At 40.7% G+C, this 25,567-nt stretch overlaps 1 protein-coding gene across 6 annotated transcripts in view; it reads right to left on the reverse strand.

Moving 5' to 3' along the window:
• Positions 1-25,567, reverse strand: part of FAM135A (family with sequence similarity 135 member A) — a 171,100-nt gene that overhangs the window by 42,825 nt on the left and 102,708 nt on the right. For 4 of the 6 annotated variants that reach the window (XM_074991080.1, XM_074991078.1, XM_074991079.1 and 1 more), the window contains 5 exons: positions 21,998-22,075; positions 18,485-18,534; positions 14,867-15,022; positions 496-569; positions 63-217 (listed from right to left, as the gene is read on the reverse strand). In XM_074991080.1, coding sequence (XP_074847181.1) covers positions 63-217; positions 496-569; positions 14,867-15,022; positions 18,485-18,534; positions 21,998-22,075 — 513 coding nt within the window. Of the gene's footprint in view, positions 1-62; positions 218-495; positions 570-13,725; positions 14,516-14,866; positions 15,023-18,484; positions 18,535-21,997; positions 22,076-25,567 lie in introns of those variants that run through there. The other 2 variants (XM_074991081.1, XM_074991083.1) reach the window with 2 other exon arrangements.

Below are 25,567 nucleotides of genomic sequence, written 5' to 3' on the forward strand. Positions count from 1 at the left end.
AACCTAATTATTCTACAGTTTTACTCATTCTTCAGTGGAAAAACATACAAACTTGTATTTACCTTCAGTAATGGAATCTAAATACCTATCTTCAAAGATAATAGGTAATGAGTTCAGATCTCCATCTAGTTCACTGCATTCGATAGGAAGAGGTGGAAGAGAACTGCAGAAGGAAGTGTTTTTGATAGCTGTACACATCTGTAGATGACTCTGAGCACTGAAAAATATTGCTTTGCATTAAAAGAATTATAGAAAAGGATGGTAACTCTACAATGTAAACTGATATTGTTAATACTTGACAAGAATACACTAAACCTAAATTCTGATGAAATTAGTTATACAAGCGCATGCATGGCATTTTTGTAATATGAATACATTAAAAATAGCAGTTGTGACATATTCTGTGCACTTCAGCAGCTACTTCTGTGTCTTTAGCAGCAAGTTTTGGAAAAGCAGTAAGAAAAGACTCAATATATTCTATTTCAAATGACTTACTGTAGTTCTTGATATGCAAGAGCAGCTTGCCTTGGGTGCTCCAGACAAAAGAATGCTTCAGAAAATCTTCGTACCTGAAAGATTCCAACAATTAAAACTAACAAAAGAAGCAACTCTCTTTAGAGGGACAAAGCAATTTTAAAAAATCAATAATGATGATGTGCCACAATGTCAGTGTCTTGAATGAATAAATAGGAACCTTGTCACGAAATGTTCAGGCACCAAATTTTATAAAACAACAGTGCCAAACAATACTGTCTTAATTTTTGCTTTTTTAGAATTAGCAGTTATAGGATTAGGACAGATAGTCATTTTGAATGGGAAGCATGGTCTTGAAAACATAGGGGCGATACAACATACCCCCATTGCCTATCTGGATACACAGCAAGGACATGAACAAAAAAAAATTACAATAACAAAACTGAATAAAAGACACATAAGCAAGTTCAAAAATATATGATGGGGATCCTCAAGAGTGGAAGCACAACAAATGCTATTCAGTACATGAGAATGCAGCAGGCCAAAAGCGTACAAGGGTGTGTAAACTGACCCTCTGCCCCAGACTTCCAAGTGAAAAATAAACAGTCCATTTATCTAATTAAAACTTATTTTATATTTTAGACTGCCTTTATCTTTGCTCCTGCAACATACAGTGCCAAAACTATGGTGCCAGCAATGATTACTCATTAAGATTTAGTTGTTAAACTATATAAATAAAATAAAGCAAGTACAATATTTAATTATTTTACAGCACAAAGGAGCTTATAGTTAGCTATTGTCAAGATACAAGAATGAAACATAAGCTATTAATTCAAAGATAGAAAAATGGGTGCCATGAAATATACAATAGTCTATTACATGTAAAAATTACAATAGTGAAATGTTAATATTCCACACAAGTACACAATAGTTAGAAAATAAAAAATTAAAGTACTTATTGCAAAATTTCATCTGTCACATTGCACATATCATGTATTAAGATACGCCCATTTAGCCTAACCAGTAATTTCAAGTATTACACAAATTTAACATGGGTAAATTGACATTGTTATGAGAACTTTTACTTCTGCATTGCCTCACCCCTGTGTTCAAACATGAAATTTTAATACTGCATTACAATAGATTCTAACTAGTTTGGCTGGTTTAAAGGAGATTGACAGAAAGGTGTTGTGGTGTAGAACTGGCGTATCAATTCAAAACCTACTGAGGGCTGTACAAATGAAAATTGACAGCTTTCAGGTCCACCTTTCTATTGGAAAGTTGTGATTATTTATTATTATATATTAAGGTTTAGGTATACTTTATAATACTTTTTCAGGTCTTGTTTCAATATAATACAATAATTTTAATTGAGAATTTAATATTTCATAAAATTATAAAACAAAAAATTCGTATTAACCGTTCATAAAATTTGATATGTAAAACTGTTATTTGCTCATATATTATAATTTTCAATTTAAATATAAATTTAAGGTATTTCTAAATTACTTTTATATGATACATAACTTGTTGAAATAAAAACAAGTATAAATAGTGGTTAATCAAATAGAATCAGCTTCTGCGTAAATTTGAAATACTTTGTATGTTTGAGATTTTGCACAAACAATTATATGTGTGATTGCAAAAATGGACATATATTTATTGATATAAAATTAATATAATACATGTAGTGATTTTATTTGGGAATAAATAAAAATACTAAATCACATTTTTTTTTACTATTCAGCATTGAGAAGTAAATACAACAATAGCATAAAAATAAAATATAATGGTGTGAAAATTACAAATTAAAACGTACTGTACAAACACACAAAAACACACGCTGCGCATCATACCCAAACATCAACCCAGCTCAACAAGTCCACCACTCCACTTCACACGCAGGTATCCCCCACACCTACCCCACCCTCAAACCATGCATCTGGGAGGAGGCAAAGTCTGGTTGTCTGTGTTAACACACATGATTTGCTCAGCCATGGGGTGGACTCAGCACTCCATGGTTTGTCCTTATCCTGATCAATGAATGAAGGCACTGGCAACAAGATGGGTGGTGGAGTAGAGGGGGACACATGGCAGGAGTCTGAAGGGGGACATGAGGGAGAGATGGTGATGAAGGACTAAGCACTGGCTGGGGACATGGCTGCGGGGAGGGTGATGGATGAGAACGAAGGGCTGAGTACTGACTGTGGGCAGAGCACTGGGGGCTGCAGGGAAATGGCTGGTGGCAGTGGGTGGGGACAAAGGGCTGGGCACAGGCTGATGGAACTGGAGGGGAGCTGTGGGGGGACATGGTTGGTGGGCAGAGCGATGGGTGAGGACAAAGGGCTGGGCACTGGCTAGGAAAAGTGGAGGGTATCTATGGGGGGACATGGATAGAGGAGGTGGGCTGTGGGGATGGGTGAGGATGAAGGACTGGGTGCTGGCCAGACAGGTGGTAGATGAGCACCCAGATGAGCCTGAGATGCCTCTCCTGGCAGGGCTCCCTGCGAGTCGGCCCTGATACCTGGCTGGAAACGAGGTCTTGGTAGACGGACAGAATCGGCAAGCAGTGGCAGGTGCATGGCACTCGTGGGCTGGAGGCTGGGCTCAATGCCGGTCCAGAATGCCCCTGCCTGGCCCACTCAGGTACCCCAATCACTGCCCAGGCACAGGAGGCTGCGCTGCTATCCCCAGCCACAGGGCTTGCCCCATCTGGCTGCCCAAGAAGCCACAGATGGCCTGGGTACACAGTGCTCTTCACTGTGCTGAAGTGCCAGAATGCCCCATGCCCACTCCCTGCTGGGGCTCTGGCTCTGCCCTGTGTGGTGATGGGCCAGGAATGGTAGGTCATGGTCCCTTCTGTGCTGCCTTCCCAGTGCTGGGCACTGTTGTGCCGAACAGCTGGTATCTGCTGTGAAGCATTGTGCTGTGTTACTGCTGCATGTAGGTCATCCGACCAGGTCACAGTGCAACACTGTGCAGCCTCTACCCACCACTTGCCAGGCAGGCCGCAAAAAAGCTCTGATCAGGCTGCATGTTTGACATAGAACAGCAGAGTTTCAAGCAACTCTGTAGGCTACTATCTTCAGCAGAACATCTGTTTTATTTACTGGAGATATACCTATTTCATAGAGCTGGAAGGAATGTTGGGAGGTCATTAAGTCCAATCCCCTGCCCTCACAGCAGGACTTATCCATATCCCTGACAGACTTTTTTTTTTTAAATCTATTTGCCTCAGATGCCTAAATGCCTCCCCCTGCCAGGACTGGGCTCACAAGCCTGGGTTTAGAAGGCCAATGCACAAACCACTAAGCTATCTGTCCTCCTGAAAAAGTTAACCTGCTTCAGAACCTTGAAAGGGCCCCTCAAGGATTGAGCTCACAACCCTGGGTTTACAAGGCCAATGCTCTAACCACGTAGATGCCCCTCTCCTCTTAAATAATAATTATAAGAAAGGTTAAATCACTTGGCCATCTAACTGTACTTGTACCTAGTCTGTTTAACACTGTGTTCTTAGTACTTACTCTTGCCCATCCTCTCCCATTCCCTCTTAGTACTGGACACACTCACGACCTATTCTTTTATAAATGATATTATTCAGATTATTCATAATTAAAGCACAATTGATTTTAGTCCTAATCCAGTGATTAGAAATGGAAATAGAGAACTGAGTGTTGTCATCTGGGTTACAGATACAGAGCTTATAGCTTTATCCCATTCTTGGGAGAAAGGTAATCAGCAGAAAGGCACAATAATAATAATACTGCTTGTTTCCATAGTGCAACAAAAATTAACTAATCATAATACCCTTCCTAATTATTTAGTGGCTAGGAAAGTTAGCATATAGATGATGTTTTCCTAACAATAGACATCTGATGTAGCAGCATGTGCTTTCTCATCTGATTGGAGAGCATTTCTTATTACTAAAATGTTTAAAACAAATACCTACCTCCCAAATAAATAATTTAATTAGAAGTGTACATTAAAACACCCATTTGGCAAATGAGGGAATTCACAATTATATAAAACAAAGATGCCTCATTCAAAACTGAAAGTTTACTTGCTAAGGTAGCAAAAAGGTAAGTGACTCAGAAAATACTCAGCAAATAGAAAATAGAATTTAAGGCAGTTGATGGTTGTGGTTGGACTACCTGCTGCCTTATGCTAACCAACTTAAAAAGCAGCGTTAGAAGGTCCTAACCCTCAAAAGGAATCCCGGATGACACTTGCAAACTTAAATTGATAACTCTGCTAGACACACACACAAACAAAAAATGGACTGAATAAATACCCTGGTTACATCTACATGGCAGGTTGCTGCTGGCAGGGTCATGCAAATGAGGCACATGACTATGCAAATGAGCACCATCTGCATTGTCAAGTGTCCTCATTTGCATAGTCACATGAGATCGCTGTCCTGGCAGAGACTTCTGTCATCACAAAATGAGCCATGTAGACAGGATTCTGTCGACAAAAACCCTCGTCAGCAGCCCCTTATTCCTCATTTTTTCCAGGTGGGTTTCATTCAACAGAACCCCGTCTAAACAACTTGTTTTGTAATGACAGAAGCCTCTGCTGGGACAGTGATCTCATGTGACTATGAAAATGATGCACACTGCTATGCAAATCAGCAGTCATTTGCATTTGTCAAGTGCCCCCATTTGTATGACACTGCCAGCAGTATCATGCTGTGTAGCTGTAGCCCTTGAATTCATGGCTTATTATAACAATTTTACCAACAATATCCTCCGACCCCTGTTTTGTCCCCCTGAAAATACAGATAAGTTACATGAACACTCCATGTTGAATGGTCTCTTACAATATCTACTATGGCTGAACAATCTATCACACCTTGTATTTAGCTGTGGCACTCACAATACATTTACCAGACTTGAAGAAAAGCTTTGTACAAATTGAATACATCATCTCTTTCACTAACAGAAATTGGTCCAATAAAAACACCATCACACCCACCTTATCTCTCTAACATTCTGGGACCAACAGAACAACAACTTAATAAACAACAGTTTATTAAGTGAATTTTAACACTTATGAAAGAAGTTGGATTAACAGTTCTAAATACTTGTTTGCATAAAATGGAATAGTTATAATCTGGACAGTTGTTGGCAAGTTTGACCAGCTACTGCGCACTTGGAGGGATCAATACCACGGATGCAATGGTAGTTCAGTTTCCATGTCTCATTGATGCATGACTTTTATGCAGAAACTACAGTAAAAGGAGTATCAACTAGTACCAACTATCCAAGAGCAAATGGATAGATTAACAACTCATCCCATCTATGACACCTATCAAACAGCAGATGACAATGATTTTCTATTATAACTAACATGGGATGACTACATAACAGACACTTAGCTATGAACAGCTTTGTATCCTGTTGCAGTCCTCTCTCATGAAGGCCCTCACGACTGTCATAGTCCTCCATTAAGAAATAAAAAAGAAGGATCTTTTTAAAAAAATTATATTATTTTGGACAACCTACTGTTGCCCAGAGATGTGCTGGCAGGCTATGTGAGATTCTTAGTTTCATTATATTACTCCATCTGTGAGCCGATGCCCAGGTGCCAGCTAAAGGTCCAGTGGGGCAAAGGGGATGATGCCACACCAGCAGCTACGCTAAGCAGCCAGGGCAGGCTGGGTTCTTTGGTTTGTGTTTAGTTCGGGTACAGCAGCAAGAGGAAAATTACACTTAGAGAGGCTTTAACAGTTACTTTTCATTTATACAAAGATAGAAACAATTTAACTAAGACAAATTATTAAAGTACAAGTTAGTACTCGCAGTTTTTAAAGGGGAAACAACACAATTTAACTTAAGAAAAGGTTTAGACAAACTAGCTAGCTTAAACTAACACAAGTAACGTGTACACAAGAAAGGCAAGTTGCAGGTGTGATTTTCACCCATGCCTCTTAGACCTGGTGGAACCAGAGTCTTTCCCTCAATTCCTATAGGAAAGAAGTGTAATACAGGTGTAATTCTTACCCCTGCCTCCTAGATCCAGTGTGACCCAGAATCTTTCTCTCAATCCCTCGGAAAGAAGTAGATACGAACCAGGCGTCCCCAGTCTCGGGAGTTAATTCCAGACCTGGCCAGCAGGTGTAGGTGATTGAAACTTAAAGGGGGGGTGGTCTGCCAAGCCCCTTTATACCCCTTTTGTCACATACGCTTCTTCCTGGTCTAAAGTGGCCAATTGGGAGGAATATGTTTTGGACCCCAGGTTTCCCAGGGAAGGTGCAAGGCTCAATTTGCACCTGTGAATAGTGGACAACTGGGCACCTTGGGAGGTGATGGGCGGGGTTCCCCATCCTTCCTAGGGAAGTGATCAAGGCGTGTCAATTACCGAGATCAGCCAGAAGGGTGGCCATTAGCTAGCCCATTCACTGTCTGGTTTTTGTGTATAGTAGAGAGGCTGGGCGAGACAGCACACCTGCGTTCCCAGGACATCAAAGGCTACCTGTCTCCCCTGCTTATTTCTCTCTCTGTCTCTCCCAGTGGTGGGGAGAGGAAGAAAAGGCCAAGTGGGGAGTTCATGTCTGGCTACATTCCACCCCCTTGACACGCCTTATTACGTCCCAGGAAGCAAGGTGGTGGTGATGCCAGCACCTCTTGCCCTCCTTGGAGGAAGCTAAAATCGCCCTATTAGCAGGGTCTGATTAGGTAATTTTGGATCAAAGGATTGATTAGGATCACTTGCCATGAGCTACTGTGCCTGTGCTGGAAAGAGGGTGAGGTTCCACAGGATATGCGTGACGCTAACATTGTAACGTTGTATAAGAACAAAGGAGACGGAAGCAACTGCAACAACTACCGTGGAATCTCACTCCTAAGCGTCACTGGTAAACTGTTCGCTCACGTCATCCTTGGCAGACTCCAGAAGATTGCTGAGAGGGTGTACCCTGAATCGCAGTGCGGATTCCGCACAGAGAGGTCTACCGTTGATATGGTCTTCTCTATAAGGCAGCTGCAGGAGAAGTGCAGGGAGCAGAGAAAGCCACTCTACATAGCCTTCATCGACTTGACCAAGGCTTTTGACTTGGTCAGCAGCGATGGTCTGTTCAAACTGCTCCACAAGATAGGCTGTCCTCCACGGTTACTGAAGATGATCCAGTCGTTCCATGAAAACATGAGAGGAACCATCCAATATGACAGCGCATTATCGGATGCTTTCAGAATCAGGAGCGGCGTCAAACAAGGATGCGTGCTTGCTCCGACATTGTTCAGGATCTTCGCACTGCTCCTGAAGCATGCCTTTGGATCTTCAACAGAGGGCATCTTGCTGCACACAAGATCCGATGGGAAACTGTTTAACCTTGCAAGGCTGAAAGCGAAGTCTAAGGTGCGAGAAGTCCTCATCAGAGACATGCTGTTCGCAGATGATGCTGCTGTAGCGTCTCACACAGGAGACCAGCTTCAAAAACTGCTGGATCGGTTCTCCAAAGCATGCAAGGACTTTGGGCTTACCATCAGCCTAAAGACGACGAACGTACTCGGTCAGGATGTTGCTGAATCCCCATCAATCAGCATTGACAACTATACGTTAGAGGTTGTCCACGAGTTCGTTTACCTAGGGTCCACCATCACTGACACCCTGTCGTTGGACACTGAGCTAAATAGGAGGATCGGAAAAGCGGCCACAACTCTGTCCAGACTCAGCAAGAGAGTGTGGAATAACAACAAGCTGTACACTCACACCAAAATGCAAGTCTACAGAGCCTGCATCCTCAGCACCCTCCTTTATGGCAGTGAGACTTGGACCCTGTATGCCCGCCAGGAAAAGAGGCTGAACGTCTTCCACTTGCGCTGCCTCAGGCGCATCCTTGGAATATCATGGAAGGACAGAGTGACCAACACCGCCGTCCTCGAGCAAGCTGGAATCCCAACCATGCACATCCTCTTCAGGCAGCGTCGACTCTGCTGGCTCAGCCACGTCCACAGGATGAACGATGGAAGGATTCCAAAAGACATCCTGTATGGTGAGCTAGCCTCTGGCAAAAGACCTCCCGGACGCCCCCAGTTGCGTTACAAAGATGTCTGCAAGAGAGACCTCAGAGAGGTAGATATCGAGCTGGACAACTGGGAAGATCTAGCAGACGACCGCAGCAGATGGAGGCAGGGGTTACACAATGGCCTTCAGAAGGGCAAGTTGAAGATCAGACAGCTAGCAGAGGAGAAGTGAGTGCACAGAAAGCACAATAAGGACTTGCCAGACACCCACTACATCTGCAAGAGAAGCAGCAAGCACTGTCACTCTCGTGTGGGCCTTTATAGTCACAACAGACGCTGTAAATGAAGTCCTCAATTGAAACTTTAAAGGGCGTGATCCATAGTCTATGCAGACTGAAGGATGCCTACTACTACTACTTGCCAATGCCATATGCCGGATTTGTGCAGAGGAGACAGCTGTGTACACAAAACGCCTAACAATACATAGAAGTATACAGCAAGCAATTACAATGAGTAAAATGGTTAATATAGTATTTACAATAGGGTGAAGGAATGGAGTTAATGAAAGTCCTAAGTGTTGGGCTAGCCAATCTAGCCATAAGATTTTCCCATCCTCAGTTACAGCATGTAGTACCTTAATAGCGCCCTTTATAGCGAGTACATCTTGTTTAATTTGTTCTGATTTATTTACATAAAAACAGCAAGACTGGTTAATTACTGCACATACTCCCCCTTGTTGGGCTAAAACTGCATCTAAGGCTATTCTGTTTTGTAGGGCATAACGGGCTACTGATTGTATTTGCTCATTAAGCAAGCCTAGGGCATCTGCAGTGTGGTTCAGAGCCTGCTCTATTTGCCCAGATACATTCACTAGTGCCTTTTCCAGCTCAGCTACTCCAAGCCAGGGCAGGAATGCACGGGTGAACTGGTGGAAACCTGTAGGGCGTTCTATAAGGGGGTTTGCAGTAAATCTTCTTGGCATTCGGTGCAAGAAACTACCAAGGTTAGCGACACCTGGAGCCATAATGTGGGGGTGTACAGTAAGTCCCGCAGGGGCAGCGTGTCCTAGTGAGCAGCGCCCTATCCAGTTTAGTGGCAGATACTTGTAGGCTTGTTGCCCACAGATGAAAAAACATTCCTGGCTTTTTCTTTAGGATAGGGGAATAGGGTCCCTTATACCAGCCTGTTCCAGCGGGTCCTTTCTTTGGAATATGGTGGGTAGCACAGTGGCTGTCATTAGCAGTTGTGCAATGCAAGGCAAACAGCAGGTCCTGTAGGACTTGGTCTGCAGCAAAAAGGTCTGCTCTGGCGCACTGGTTTGAGAGTAGGGTATTACTGGTTACCAGTGTGGGGTTGTATATTTGTCCAGTGGTGGGAATTATGAATAGGGAATGATTGTACTAGGCTTTTCCCTCAGGGTATTGACTGAAGTTTAGGGGAATAACAGTGACATCCCTCTGCAATAATGTGCCAGCGTGGGAGATGTTATATCCCCAGCACCTTAAGGGTTTTTGGGGGGGTTGTACTAGGATAGATATTCCAGATTTTTAATTTCTCATGAAAATTTACGATGTGGGTGCACTGCTGATCCCTTAACCACCCAAGGTGGGGTCCTGTGCCATTTTTATTCTCAAAGCAGATGAGGTACACTTCCCTGGAGGTTCCTGTTATATATTCCAAAGGTTGACCCCACAGTATAGGTCTCCATTGTCCATGCCACCCCCAAGTTCCCTTCCAAGAGTCATTTAAAAGGTTGTGATCGCTGGGGTTGCTGTCATCAAACCAGGCTGGTCCCCACTGGAAAAAGTTGCTTTTGTTCCACCAGTCATTTAAGTTTAAAGGAACAAATTCAACTCCAAGTCCTGTGGAGGAATTTAGCAGGGTGCACATCCAGCAGTTTGTAGCACCGGCAGCAGAGGCAATGGTCTGGATGGCGTTTTTGAGTGGGTGCTCAGGTGCAGCTGAGATCACGGTGATCAGGAGGAACATTGCAGCTAATTCGGGTGTCATGCCATTGTGTGCGTGGGATCGGCTCAGGCGGATAAGTGAAGAGCCCTTAAGGTGTATTTGCAAGTCCTGTGTGGGTTGTTATCTTGTTAACTCCTTTCCTGAAAGAAAGCACAAAGTCAGCAGGTCTTGGATACAATCCAAGCCTCAGAAATGGTTAGTGGCAGCTTGTGGGGGTTTGCAATAATCCAAACTCCCTTTCCTTTGTAAGACTGGAGTACACAAGTGTGTGTACCCAGGCTGGGGTGCTTAACTACCACAGTATCCCCAGGGGCATATTTGGAGCTTGCTAGTGGTGCTGCTGGAGTCAGAGAGGCTTTTCTTGTAGGGAAGAATCCCTTGCTAATTGGGCTACCTGTAGGGGTCTGCCAGGAAAGAGACAGTAGTCTTATCATTTACTGTTACTAGGATCCGGGGGTCATTGCTTTGATTCTCTCTCCCTGCCAGTCTGAGCTCATTTGTAGAGAGAGAGATTTGTTCCCCTGCTAGTTAACTTTCCTGGTTAATTTCAACTAGCGGCTGCAGCTCTTGTAATTGCTGCAGAAGCTGCGAGTAAGGGGTATCGGAGCTGGGGGGTGCACTAGGAGTAATCGCCTCCCTCCCTTGCTTAGCCGCTTTTAAGGCAGCCAGGAGCTTTAGCTTCCCGGTAGGCATTCCGTGCAGCAAATCTCAGAGGTATCCTAGATCTAAACACTGTTTCCACAGTTTAGTTCTTAATTCCTTTTCCTCTGGGGTTATCTCATGCCTAGGCTTAAAGCCTTTTTGCTGTCTTCTATCATTTCCCTTTAAATTTCTTATCTTAACTTTGGCCTGTGGTGCCTCAGTTTCCCCAAACTCTCGGAGGTCTCTTAGCAGAAATTCAAATAGCTCCTGATAGGAATAGTTATGCTCCTGAGCATGATTTCTGGTGGCTAACATTATTGCCCTATGAGGTCCAGGAGCCCCTTTAAGCACTGGTCTTAAATCCTCAGTTTTTACCCTTTGTTCCCATGGGCTCTCCTCCTCATCCCCATTCTCTGGACTAACTCGGCTGAGCAGAGCTGTTATGGACACAGTCTGCAGGTCTCCTTTAAGTTCATCCCCATTTGTCCACGGGGTGACAGTGGGTTCACCTCGATCAGTGCGGTGGATTCCCCTAGCCCATCTACAGGCAAAGGTCCAAATAGACTTCGGACCCTCCTGACTCCTGGGGGTAAGGAATACTCCTCCACCCAGATTTACCCGCCCACATTCCCGGGAGGACAGCTGTGTATGGCCTGCTCCTGTATCCCATATTCTGCCTAGCCATTCTATCACTCCTTCCCCAGGCTTTTTGGCAAACTCATCTTGGATCTTTCTCGATTCTGCAGGCTCATAGCTGCAGGTAGTGATTTGGGTGGGTCGTGGCTCTGCCTTTTTGCTAGACTCATCCTCTCCCTGCTCAGTGAGATCTTTTTGGTAGGTGATGGTGGGTCTCATGTGTATGGGGGGTTTTCCTAACTCAGGGGAGGAATAGGTGGAATATACCTCATCATCAGATGAATCCCAGATGTCCCCATCCCAATCCTCTGGATCTAGCCAGAGAGCAGCCTCTACTTTAGCTTGATTAATTGTTCTGGGCTTGCTCTCTAATTTTGCCCTCCGCTCCACTCCTTCCTTCTTTATTAACGGAGTGAGGCGCTGTTCTAATTGGTGCAAATTATTACTTAGCAGGCGCTGTCGGGTGTCTAGGTTCTGGCAGCGCTGCTCTAACTCATCTCTTTCCGTTTTTACTCTCCCTAATTCTGCTTTCAGATTAGCATGGCTGTTACATGCTGCTTATAGGGCACTTTTAAATAGCCAGATGCAAGCTCCTTTTCCCTTTTTCTGCTTTATTCTACAAGCAGTTCTCCAACTACAGAACTGTGACCAAAGTTCCTCAGGATTTTCCCATTCCCTTTCTAACATTTTTTTATCCCATTTTGGGTCAGCCCAACCTTCTTGGGCAAAGCTCTTTTCTACCTTGCTGAAATCAGTGACTGGCTTCATGCTGCTGTATTGGAACTGAGAGCACAAACCCTGCTCGCTGCGCCAATTCTGTGAGCCGATGCCCAGGTGCCAGCTAAAGGTCCGGTGGGGCAAAGGAGGTGATGACACACCAGCAGCTACGCTAAGCAGCCAGGGCAGGCTGGGTTCTTTGGTTTGTGTTTAGTTCGGGTACAGCAGCAAGAGGAAAATTACACTTAGAGAGGCTTTAACAGTTACTTTTTATTTATACAAAGATAGAAACAATTTAACTAAGACAAATTATTAAAGTAAAAGTTAGTACTCGCAGTTTTTAAAGGGGAAACAACACAATTTAACTTAAGAAAAGGTTTAGACAAACTAGCTAGCTTAAACTAACACAAGTAACGTGTACATAAGAAAGGCAAGTTGCAGGTGCGATTTTCACCCATGCCTCTTAGACCTGGTGGAACCAGAGTCTTTCCCTCAATTCCTATAGGAAAGAAGTGTAATACAGGTGTAATTCTTACCCCTGCCTCCTAGATCCAGTGTGACCCAGAATCTTTCTTTCAGTCCCTCGGGAAGAAGTAGATACGAACCAGGCGTCCCCAGTCTCGGGAGTTAATTCCAGACCTGGCCAGCAGGTGTAGGTGATTGAAACTTAAAGGGGGGGTGGTCTGCCAAGCCCCTTTATACGCCTTTTGTCAAGTACGCTTCTTCCTGGTCTCAAGCGGCCAATGGGAAGGAATATGTTTTGGACCCCAGGTTTCCCAGGGAAGGTGCAAGGCTCAATTTGCACCTGTGAATTGTGGACAATTGGGCACCTTTGGAGGTGATGGGCGGGGTTCCCTGTCCTTCCTGGGGAAGTGATCAAGGCGTGTCAATTACCGAGATCAGCCAGAAGGGTGGCCATTAGCTAGCCCATTCACTGTCTGGTTTTTGTGTATAGTAGAGAGGCTGGGCGAGACAGCACACCTGGGTTCCCAGGATATCAAAGGCTACCTGTCTCCCCTGCTTATTTCTCTCTGTCTCTCCCAGTGAGGGGGAGAGGAAGAAAAGGCCAAGTGGGGGATTCATGTCTGGCTACACCATCCTAACTTGAGGCTGTGCATCTGGGTTTTCACCTCTGGGAAGTATATTCCTGTAGCTACATTTGAAGTTTGATTTTCTGCCCCAAAAGTAACTTTGAGCAATGCTTACTCTCAAAAGTGATACCAAGATCAAAAGTAGCTTGAAAGCAGCCATTCCTGAAATTCAAGACAGAGAAACCAAACCAGGCCCATGTAATAACAAATGACTTTATTAATATACAATATAAGTTTCCTTTAAACACATAATATACAAAACAGATACAAAATAAATATAAAGATGAAAAAGCTACTGTAAAACCATACAGTGCCATCACAAATATGGAGGGAACCTCTACAGAAACTCTGCGGGACATTACAGTGGAGTGGAAGTTGGCAAGGGGATAGGGGGAAAAATGTTTTTGTTCATGTGTATAATGTAGCCAGTTAACAGGATTTTTAGCATACACTGATGAAGTTGACTGAAACTATATAACATAAATGCATCAGTATTTCATTTTCAAAGAGCTAGAAAGATCAAAAACTTTAAAATCTGAGTGTGTTTAAAAACAATATATCTTATACTACAGAAACAAATAGTCACCTCAAATATTTTGTCATGAATACGGATGGATATTGTTTACTGAATAGTAATAAGCAGAAAAGGTTCCTACCTACTTCTGCTATCTGGGATTCTACACTACAACTTTGTTTATAACCTTGAAAATTGAAGAGAGAAAGGAGAAAATATCTTTATCAGAGATTCTGATCATAGTTTTACTTACTCTTGAATGTATTTTACTCTCAATCAGCACCATCTCTGTTTTGCCTAAAATAAGTCCAATGCAGATGCTTTTTCACTCATCCCATGGGTTGTTCCTGAATTGTCTCTTTTCTCCAAAGATTCCCGGTAACAATCTTTTATCTTCAAGGAGTTATAAATGTTATCGTTCCCTGAGTTGCATGTGTCAATTTATGGCTGGCAAGGAATTCTTACACGTAACAGCATAGTACAATAAGTAGACCAGATAGGTCAGACTCCTAAAGAAAAATATATTATTCTGAACAAATGCTACATCTCTGGAGCCTGAAGCATATTTTCTAAGCTATGTTTGTTGCTCAGAAAAGCAACTGATCGCTTCTTTTCAATAAACCTGTCTTTTAATTAGTTTTAAAATCGCATTTCATCCATTAGTAACAATAACGGATCTAACTCACAATAAGTGCAGCACAACGTTCTAATCTTCTGATTTTAAGAAATATAGCAAGAAAAAGTAGAATTTGTACTTTCATAGAAGGCTTACCAGTTTACAGATGAAAAGGTCATCAATAAAACTTAAAAAGATATGAATTTGTTCTATGTAATGCTCAAATGTGAAGTCCAACACTTACCCTCAGTGTGTGATGTTCTTGTGCGAGTAATGCTGTGACTTCCTCCTGCAAAGTAATGATCTCTAGAAATTGTCCCCACAGAGCCATGAGAAGAGAGCAAAGCTGTGCAAGATTCATATTGATAAGTTCTGCCAGTTCATCAGGGTTTTCCATTTTCTGAATTCAGGAAAAACATTCTTACTAAATCTATAAATGCTTGTGTATAGATGATACCTGACCACATACATAAAATTACTGAAATAAACTCAGTTTCATGTGGTAAAATATTTACCCTTACAACAATATTATGAGAAAGGAGTCTTAAACTAAAGCATTTTTGTCCAAGCATAAAAAAATGATTTCATTTAAAGTTATAACACTAACAGAACACTTTTTGTGTGATCCTGGATATTGTCCTTTTAGAATTAGGCCACATCATCTTAAATTACAGTAAGAATTTGACTCATGTCAACTGTAATTTTGATCTTAATAGTCAATTATTATATACATTTTAACACTATTCTAAACTGACCTCAAAAATACACCACCATCCATTAAATTAGGGATATCAATTAATCATTTAATTCATGACATTAACTCAAAAATTGCAATTAAAATAAATTGTGATAGGCATTTTATTTACATGGTTAAACAACAAGCTATTTTGGATGATTTTTCTACACTTTCAAATAGACTGATTTCAGTTCAACAGAATACAGAGTGTATTCTGCTCACTTCATATTATTTTTAATACAAATATTTACACTGTAAAAATAATAAACAGAAAATAATATTTTTGAATTCACCTCATTCAAGTACTGTAGTACAATCTACCTGGAAAGTAACACTTATAAATGGTCAGGGGGAGGGCTGTTACATAAGTGCTTTCAAAAACAAAACAGTGCAAAACTTTAGAGACTTCAAGTCAACTCACTACCATGTTTTGTTCAGCCAATCATTAAGATAAACAAAAAAGCAGTCCAGTAGCACTTCAAAGACTAACAAAATAATTTATTAGGTGATGAGCTTTTGTGGGACAGACCCACTTCTCCAGATCATAGCCATACCAGAACAGACTCAATATTTAAGGCACAGAGAACCAAAAATAGTAATCAAGGTTGACAAATCAGAAAAATATTATCAAGGTGAGCAAATCAGAGAGCAGAGGGGCAGAAGGTGGGGGGAGTCAAGAATTAGATAAAGCCAAGTATGCATAAGAGCTGCTATAATGACCTAGAATATTCCCATCCCAGTTCAAACCACGTGTTAATATATCAAATTTGAATATAAGAGAGTTCAGCAGTCTCTCTTTCCAAACTCTTGTGAAAATTACTCTTCAGTAAAATGCAAACTTTCAGGTCATTAACAGAATGTGCCTGTGATTCTGTGAATAACCTGGTTAGGTCCAGTGATGTTATCTCCAGAATAGATATGTGGACAAAGTTGGTAATGGGCCTTGTTGCAAGGAAAAGTTCCAGGACTGGTGTTCCTGTGGTATAGACTGTGGTTGTTCGTGAGAATCCTCGTAAGTTTGGGAGGTTGTCTGTAGGACAGAACAGACCTGTCACCTAGGGCCTTCTGGAGTGTGGCATCCTGATTAAGGATAGGTTGTAGATCTTTAATAATGCATTGCTGTGGTTTGATTTGGGGGCTGTAGGTAATGACTAGTGGTGTTCTGTTACTGGCTTTTTTGGGCCTATCTTGGAGCAGCTGGTCTCTGAGTATTCGTCAGAGATACCATCAGTTGACCTAACCAGGTTATTCACAGAATCATGTGCACATTCTCATGTTCCTCAACTAATCTCATATATACCATCATGTGCCAACAATGCTCAGATGCTTTGTATATTGGACAGACTTCAAACTCTCTTAGACAAAGAATTAATGGGCATAAACAGACATAAAACACCGCTGATTCACAAACCTGACAGGCAGCACTTTAACGGAGTGGGCCATTCTGTTAATGACCTGAAAGTTTGTGTTTTATTCAAGACGAATTTTCACAAGAGTTTGGAAAGAGAGGCTGTCGAACTCTCTTTTATATTCAAATTCGACACATTAACACGTGGTTTGAACAGGGATTGGAATTTTCTAGGTCATTATAGGGGCTCTTATGCATCCTTGGCTTAATCTAATTCTTGACTCCTCCCCACCTTCTGCCCCTCTGCTCTCTGATTTGCTCACCTTGATAATATTTTTCTGATTTGTCAACCTTGATTATTATTTTTGGTTCTCTGTGCCTTAAACATAGAGTCTGTTCTGGTATGGCTATGATATGAAGAAGTCAGTCTGTCCCTCGAAAGCTCATCACCTAATAAGTTATTTTGTTAGTCTTTAAAGTGGTACTGGATTGCTTTTTGTTTTCATAGTATATAGACTAGCATGGCTATCTCTCTGTTACTATTTAAGATAAACAAGTTTATTTACATTTATTGGAGATAATGCAGTATACTTCTTATTTACAATGTCATCAGAAAGTGAGAACAGGCATTTACATGGGATTTTTGTAGCTGACATGGCAAGTTGCTTATGTGCTAGATACACTAAACATTTGTATGTTCCCTTCACGCTTTGGCAACCATTCCAAGGGACATGCTTCCATTCTAATGGTGCTCATTAAAAATTGTGCCATGTACTAGGCCTTGTGTACACTTACCAGAAGATTGGCACTGCAGGGATCAAACCCCCAGGCATTGGTTTAGCATGGCTAGTAAGGACCACAGATCATGCTCTCATTGACTCCGGTATTCCACTGACATGAGAAAGGTAGGGGAAGTCGACGGGAGAATTGCTCCCATTGACGCCTCTTCCCCCAACTCTCCCCACAGTAGAGAGGCTGAAATAACTGGATCCAAGGCACAACGACTCCAGTTACGCTGTTCACATAGCTGGATTTACATATTTTAGTTCATTATTGCCCCCTAGCATAGACCTGGCCTTAGTAAAATGACGACCTGAGTGGACCTGAAAGAAGTAGCTAAAATTGATTTATCAGCAGTTGATGACAATGGCTGTCTACACAGAAGGTTGAGGGGACCATTTCTCCCATTGACCTTCCTTAATCCTCACCGCTCGTGAGGAGTGTCAGGGTCGATTCTGACCCTGGAAAACACTGTTTTGCGCATGCGCAAAACAAACCCATGGAATATCGACTCTGAGTGAGTTGATATTCTGCAGTACTGTGGCTTTAGGCTGGGAGGCTGGAGTAAAAATAATAGGTTGTGGGGTAACAGACAGAAGACATCAGAACCTGGGGAGGAGGTACACTTAGAAGAAAAATGTGTTGAAAGCAAATCTTTTTTATTTTCTCAGATTATAGGCAGAGAAGGATTAGAAAAAGGGCATTTTAGAAGAGAGTAGAACATAATGAAGCTGATAGGGGTTGGTAGTGAAGAGTCCATCTGGAGGAGAAATAGTATTAATTAGGATTGACTCAATAATCTTTTGTATCCAAACATCCTTAGTAACCTGTCATAGTCCAAAAGTGGGATACAGCATCTCTTGAACTGAGCAACAAACAATCCAGAAAATAGTTATCAAAACCAGTAATGTTCTCTGTACTAATCTACAAATTTCAAATAGAAAAGACTTTGTTATTAGTTTATTTTATAATTATTATGAATAAAAGATAAAAAGTACCTTTACTTCTTCACACAGTTCTGTAAGACGTGCTTCCACATCTGTGTTCTCTGAAAAGATTAGGGTACATAAAATTATATTTTGCCAAATTCAGATCCATATTTTTTAACTTGTAAACCAAATCAACTTCCCTCAGAAAACCATTTAACAAAAAAATACTCAAAGAAAACATTATGCCATACAGGCTACGTCTACACTAGCCAAAAACTTCGAAATGGCCATTCAAATGGCCATTTTGAAGTTTACTAATGAAGAGCTGAAATACATATTCAGCACCTCATTAGCATGCGGGCAGCCACGGCACTTCAAAATTGACGCGGCTCACTGCCACACGGCTCGTCCAGATGGGGCTCCTTTTCGAAAGGAACCCGGCAACTTCGAAGTCCCCCTATTCCTATGAGTCGCGTCAATTTCGAAGTGCTGCGGCTGCCTGCATGCCAGTGAGGTGCTGAATATGTATTTCAGCGTTTCATTAGTAAACTTCGAAATGGCCATTTGCCTGGCCATTTAGAAGTTTTTGGCTAGTGTAGACACAGCCTTAAAGTCCCACTGAAGTGAGCAGGATTGCTCATCACATGCACAATAAACACGTGTAAGTGTTTTCTGTAACTGTCCTACAGTTATCAACAGTCATTTTTAGGACTTTATAAGCAGTTCATTTTTCTCAAGCAAAGGCAACTTTTGAAGAAAAATGTTTTAATATCAATAGAGAATTTCGGAATAATAAAAACATCAAAATTCTTTTAAGAAGTCACTATAGACTCTTTTGCATGTATATAGGTGCTTATATTTTGCAGTAGATCTAATATGCATATATTTTGCATACATATTTATATACTTGATAGAGTAAAAATAAATATTTTGCATAAAATTTTCTAAACATTTAAGTGACATATGACTAAGTCTAACTAGGAAAGGGGCTCACAAGCATTTACAATTTTTATTCTTTAAAACTATTCTTTTAAATACCTGACAAACCAAATACGTATCAATCAGAAGTATTTCCTCTATACATTTGGAATGGCAGTATTTTTCTTTTGAAAAAGTTTAGTGCAATCTGATCATGCACAGGACTGAAACTGGGGCACGACGAACTTACGTTGAAAGAAGGGGTGGCAACTGAATGCCAAGAACATTTACAAAATGAGTACATCTCTCTCACCTACACAAAAATAACCCACTTGTAAAAGAAGAATTCTCTCAGATGACGTATCTTGTCAAATAAATTGACTAGGCATTGAAAGTTACCACTCTTTTAATCTTAATTCAAATTATTCAGGGAATATACATTTGCCCAAAAATAATTACTCTTTATCATCTCCAGTTGTCAATATTATGAAATTACATATGATGACAGCTTGAGATTAGATCAAAATATTTGGTAATAATGAATTTAGAGTGGAAATTAACAGGACTGTTTGCAGAATAAGGCTTCGATCTTACAGTGATTTATGTATGAGCATCACATCATGAACACTCAATAGTCTCAATGATTTCTATTAACAGGACATAAATATTTCCTTAACTGTCCTTGATATCATAAGTATTTAAAAAAATGAAATACCAGATAACTCTTCCAGACAAATCTGTATACAAAACACGAATGTAGGGAACATTCTGCCATTTAGGGAACATTTATGCCAACCTGCATAAATAAGGATATAAAAACATACCCCTGGATTTTTTTTTTGGTGTTTTGTATGGTTAATTCAATTTTTTAAAAATTGCAATATCACAAAAATGAATCATTGCAAAACTTCCTGTTATAAAAATATATGATTATAGTTAATATTTACATATTTACAGAATGATGCCAGCATTTACTTTAATATTAATGGATTTCTTACAATGTTAGGGTTAAAATATATTTTTTTAACAATCATACTTGTTTTTAAAAAAAAAAAAAAGCTTGAAAGTAACATCTAATGAGCTAATACGTAACCAAAAGCCTATTTTATATTTTGAAAAAACAAACTTTCAATCTGTAGTAATGCAAGTTGTCAGAAACTAGTTAAAAACAGCAATTAACAATTACATACTCCTATAATCTACATAGCTGATAAAGATAATTATCCCTCCCACAACTTACATAAAAAATTGTTATCTGAGATACATTTTTAGTTTATGGGATCATGCAAATTCAGTTACTTGATAAAAAAAATATATACGGCTTATTCAACCACCATGACACTAAGGCCGTTTCTACACAGGCCACTTTCTTTGAAAGTGGCATGGTAATACACAGCCTGAAATATGCTAATGAGGTGCGGATGCAAATTCCCCACACCTCATTAGCATACAGTCACCTGATTTGGAGTCCAGATGACCGTTCTTCCAGACTCCAAAACGCCGTTTAGAAGCACAGCCCCCGGGGTTCTTTCGGAAGGAAGTCCTTCTTCTGGAGGCCCCTACTTCCCAAACATTTTCAGAAAGAAGGGGTGTCCAGAAGGACTTCCTTCCAGAAGCTCCCCCAGGGCCGCGCTTCTATACGGCATTTTGGAGTCCAGAAGAAGGGTCTTCTGGACTCCAAATCACGTGACCGTATGCTAATGGGGCGTGGGGAATTTGCATCTTCGCCTCATTAGCATATTTTGGGCCTTGTATTACCATGCTACTTTCGAAGAAAGTGGCCTGTGCAGTAACAGCCTAAAGGTTTATCATGCATGGCAGCTATAACTCAAAATCGATTTTTCATCTTAGTTATAAAACTTTGAGGAACAAGATGAAAGATGAAACTGCAATTTTGCCACTATAATTAACTGACCAGAACTAACTTTTAAAAAGTAACATATTCTGTATCAGTAATGTTCATCCAGCAATGTTTTTATATGATTTTGCTGGATTAGTAAAAAATTCCAGACAAAATACAGTTACACCTGGGTCTGCACTAGGCCTACTAAAAGTCTCTGCAATGCCATGCAAGAGACTCGTAACTGACTGATGGACCAGCCCCTCTCCACCCCCCTATATCTCTGAGCTGGAATGCAATATAATATTGTACTCCCCAGGTCAATTACTGAACAATGCTGACAATCTCAAAAGACAGAACTGTCCTAGAATGGGAAGGGACAGTTGCAATTTCAGCCTCGTGAACTGGTTGGTTTAGAAACAGAGAAACCAAGTCTGAGGACTTCAGCAGAAACATCAGAGTCCTCAAGAAGAAAATACATTAATCTTTACCATTTAGAAAGTTGTACCAATTAATGAAGCTAACCAGAATTCATGGTTTCTTCAGTTGTCTGGTTTCAAATCAGGTGAAGCCATTTAACTATGCAGTTATGTATGTTTTATTAAACAGAAAGAAATCAAACTGCAGACCTATACTGGTAACTCAGTCCACTGATACAGAGCTAGTTTTCACTGGAGTGCCATGTATTCAACCCTGATACAAGGTCCTTGTTTTTTTGTTTTTGTTTGTGTGTTTCTTCTGGTTTCTGCTTAAATCTGAAACAAAAATGCTCTGCACTAATAATAAAAATCTAAGGGATTATACCACCTGCTTTAAAAACATACCTAGATAGGCGTCTCTCTGGGTTCGTAGATATTTTCTTCTGAGAAGGCGTTCATAAAGGACCTGCATGCTGGCCTTGGCTAGTTATAAGGATTGCACACATATGACTAGTTACTACACTCCTTTTTTCAATCTGTGCTTATTTGCCTTAAAGTTAGTAAGAATGTTTATTGCTAGCCTAGCAATTAGTGCAATTAGATCAGAGCATTAAAGCATCTCATTTTAGTATGGTTTCTAGATTAGGTGTTACTCATGATGTACATCAAGGCTATTTTTGAAATTTTCCAATGACGTTTTTTGTTTTTCAAAAACAAATACTGATCAAATGTTCACAAATTATTTATAAAATCCAACATTATTTTGTGCATGCTGTTGCAAAGTCAATTTACATTTAAAAATAGAGATAAATATTTTAAATGAATAAAATGTACATCATGGAATTAAGTGAATAAAAGAATCAAAATTAAAGCAAGATAAACACATTTTATTTAAAATAAAGGATAACAATACTTATTATGAGATTTAAAAAGGATTTGGGACTTCCCCCCCCCAAAGCCAATTTGAATCTCATGTATAAATATATACTTCACCACATAAAAAAATCAAGATAAAGAGTAATAACAAATAAGAAAAATAAAACATGTATTACAGAATGTGAAAATCTAATGTACAGGGTTTGATTTTGTTTTTATATTTACAGAAGTAAAATTGTCTTGTTCTTAACTATCAGTATTGGTTATTTTCAAGATCAAAAAGTGAGTAATGTTAGCAATATTAGTATCTGTACAAACATCTTCAGTCATTTTAGTCATATAAACAGTCCAGATCAATGTATATGCAATATAAGAGAAATAAAAGAAATCACAGATAAGGAAAAAAAGGGTATTAGCATACTAAACTTTAAAGATTGAAAAAAATTTAAATGATAGAAATGACATTAATAAATGTATATTATATATATGAGTCTTAATTTTCAAAGTACTAAATATATTATTTTTGATTATTTATATTCAGACTTGGCGTATCTCAAGGCAAATTAAGATTCTGAAAGCAGGTATAAGCCCAATTCACTTAAAACTTTAATGGTCTGACTTCAATGGGCTTTAGTCTAAAGCTGTATTATTCAGATGCTGGTTTCTATTTTATTATTAATATATATATATTTATTTTATAAAATGTAGTAAGGGAATTGAAGGAAAAAGAAGTGATTAATTCAGAAATTCAATCTAGAGCGTTCAATTAAGTAACTTTAGAGTTCTAAGTATTTCTTTACAGTAAGAGTAAATCCAATAGATATCATCTGGCACATAAGGCATTTCCTTGCCAAAAGGTGAGTCATTCACATAAAAAGGGTGTTCTCTGCCACAGGAGGATTCAAGTAATTGGCACACATTACACTCAGCACTGCTCCAGTCCTTGATTAATTGAAAGCCTACTTTATAATGTAAATGGTACTTTAACGTGCATAAGTTTATTAGGAAAAATGGATACTCTCAAATACAGTACAGGTTGAACCTCTCTCGTCCAGCACTCTCAGGAACTGACCCATGCCGAAAAAGAGAATTTGCTGGACCACATGAGGTCAGTATTGTCTAGGGCAATACCAACCCTTCCACTGTTTGCTGGGTTCTTTCGTAACAGCACAAAACTCTGAAAGCCAGGACTGGTGGTTGTAAGCAAACTTTATGGGACTACGGGAAACTTAGCTACACCCCTTATAAGTGGTCGGCCAGATAACTAAAATCATGCCAGATTACAGATATTGCCGGATTAAAGAGTTCCAGATTAGCGAAGTTCAACCTGTAGAACCCGGAGTTATGAACACCTGGAAAATTGAGGCTGTTTGTAATTCTGAAATGAATCGATTTTCCAGGTGTTTTTAATTCTAGGTTTCACAGATTGAGCCTCTCTAACCTGGAACTCTTTCATCTTCCAACAAATTTAAGTTTATAACTGAACATTGACTTCATTAAGCTTTGAAAGTTTACTATACAGAAGAAAAATGCTTCCCCCCTCCCTGATTGTGTATTTCCACTTCCAAATGAGTTGTGTAGTTAACGCTGGTGCTCAAAACTGTAAGGTCCTCTTGTATTTATGGGATATTCCTCACATTAATAAATTGTTTTCTTTCATTTTTTGCCAACAGTTTTCATGTCTCAACATCTTGCATGGTAAATTCCTACTGATTATTATAATGTAAAAAGACAAAACTAATTAGCAGAAATAGAAATGGTGAACCCTATCCAATAACACTCTCATGGATACCACAATTCCAGGTCTGTCAAAAGGGAGGAGTGTGACAGAGGCAATTGCCCCATTGCCTGGTGAGTCTAAGGCTATGTCTACACTATGAGATAAATTCAAATTTATGAGAATCAATTTTATAATGACATTTTTTAAAATTCAATTTTGAGCGTCCTCACTTCCTACAGGCTCCCAAAAAATTCGACATATTGCTTCTACACTGAAATCACCAAACATCAAGTGTTGCAGCAGTGTATTGTGGGAACCTGTCCCACAGTTCCCTCAGCCCTGCATTCTGAGCCAGGAGACAGGTGCAGCAGCCCTGGTCAGTTTCCCACCTCTCACTAATACAGCAAACCCTCCATTTAATGGACTCATGGGAGGAAGGGCTGCCTGTTCTTCCCCCCACTCCCCACAGGTTCCCCTGGCTGAGACTCACCCTAACTTTGCCCCAAAAAACAACCACTCCAAACAACTCCCCCCCAAAAGGCCAAAACACTCCCCACCAAAAAAAAAAATCTCTCCAAAAAACAAACAAACAAAAAAACACCCTCTGCCACTCACTGGCTCCAGTGGAAGAGCTGCTGGAGCCCGTTGGCTGAGGACTGCTGGTCGCAGGTGGCCAAGGTTGTGTGGCTCGAACCACACAGCCACAGAGTGCCTGGCCCCATGCCACAGGAGTGCAGCAGCCCTGGTCAGTTTCCCAGCTCCCACTAGCATCTGGGAGCCAGGTGCAGCACACACAGCTTTGTGGGATACATAGGGGACACTTGTCGCAGCTAATAAATTTGATTTTAAGACGTGGCACTTCCACACTGGCCTTCAATTGAACTTCTGAATTAGAGCTTGATGCTATACCTGTCATGTAACAACAATATTGTAATCTTGATATTAGTGCTCCCAAAATCGAGCTAATGGTATTTACAGTGCAGAAAGTCATGTGGAAATATTGAGCTAGCTGCCTTAAATTCAAATTTATGTCATAGTGTAGACAAAGCCTAATTGAGAGGCCCGGGGCTCCCAGCCACCACCATGGCTACTGAGACAGCAGCGGTAGCCAGAGCCATAGCTCCCTTTGAATTGCTGCTGGATTGCCGCACTGGGTGCTCCATGAGGCTCTGGGTGCTGCGGGGTGGAAGCAGTCCCACAGTCAGGGCAGCACAGAGGGCTATCTGCTCTGGCCCTTCCCTTTACAGGGATCACAGAGCTACCACTTCCCCCTCCACCTTGCCTCAGAACCTGCAGTGACTGTCAGCACCACTGCAAAATTCCTGTCCCCCCCACTTTATTTTTAAAGCCCCCAAAATTTAATGTTCCACACAAACATG

The sequence above is a fragment of the Carettochelys insculpta genome, chromosome 3 (assembly GCF_033958435.1).
Source record: "Carettochelys insculpta isolate YL-2023 chromosome 3, ASM3395843v1, whole genome shotgun sequence".
Lineage (NCBI taxonomy): Eukaryota > Metazoa > Chordata > Testudines > Carettochelyidae > Carettochelys > Carettochelys insculpta.